Source organism: Chaetura pelagica, unplaced genomic scaffold (genome assembly GCF_000747805.2).
Source record: "Chaetura pelagica isolate M959 unplaced genomic scaffold, ChaPel_1.0 scaffold587, whole genome shotgun sequence".
In the NCBI taxonomy this organism is placed as follows: Eukaryota; Metazoa; Chordata; class Aves; order Apodiformes; family Apodidae; genus Chaetura; species Chaetura pelagica.
The window spans coordinates 319,427-320,109 of record NW_009953909.1 but is presented as its reverse complement, the minus strand read 5'-3'; the positions used below and the strand labels follow the sequence as shown (position 1 = coordinate 320,109).

The 683-nt window shown below is 62.8% G+C and overlaps 1 protein-coding gene across 1 annotated transcript in view; it reads right to left on the bottom strand.

Moving 5' to 3' along the window:
- IGHMBP2 (immunoglobulin mu binding protein 2) overlaps nucleotides 1-683 on the bottom strand; it is a 35,393-nt gene that overhangs the window by 6,070 nt on the left and 28,640 nt on the right. The window contains exon 15 of the mRNA XM_010001471.1: nucleotides 402-669. Coding sequence (XP_009999773.1) covers nucleotides 402-669 — 268 coding nt within the window. The remainder of the gene's footprint in view (nucleotides 1-401; nucleotides 670-683) is intronic.

The window sequence follows — 683 nt, the reverse complement described above, 5'->3', positions numbered from 1 at the left end:
CTGCCTGTGCCTCCCTCTGCTACAGCTGGGGCTGGGGAAGAGGCAGGGCCCATGTCTGGCAGGGAGGGTGGCAGCTCCTGGCTCGGTCTCCATGCTCAGGAGGCAGCCACGTGCTTCCATGTGGGCCAGGTTCCCCTCTCAGTTCCTATCCCTACATTTGGGAGCCTCCAATCTAACTCAGCCTCTCTGCCTGGGAAAGGGCCCCCAGAGGGTTTCTTTCAAGTTAAGAAATGTTTCTCCCAGCACCCAAAGCCCCCCTCCCCCTGATGCTGCAGCGACAAGCACGGGAGAGCTTTCCAAGTGCCACATCCCATCCCTCCACTCACACGGATAAATCCCAAGGCCTGGAGGTAAAACCACGGGGATTATGTAGCACGGGCCATTCAAGGAGAGTGACTTACCCTTGGCTTGGCTTTTGTCCTTCCTCCTGCTGCTGCCCTGGGGGCTGCTCCTGGGCTCCTGAGCCTTCCTGGCTGCCTCCTCCCGACGGGCTTTCTCCCTCTCAACCCTCTCCAGGTGCAGGGTTTTCAGGTCCACGTTCCCTGAGCCCCCACTGCTTCCTCCGGGCTGAGCAGGGCTGGGAGGCTGTGGCTGAGGAGGGGGCAGCTCCCGGCTGGGCTGGGGGGGCTGCAGGGGCTCCTTGCTGACGCTGACGAAGCGCTGGGGGCCCTGCCCCGAGCTCA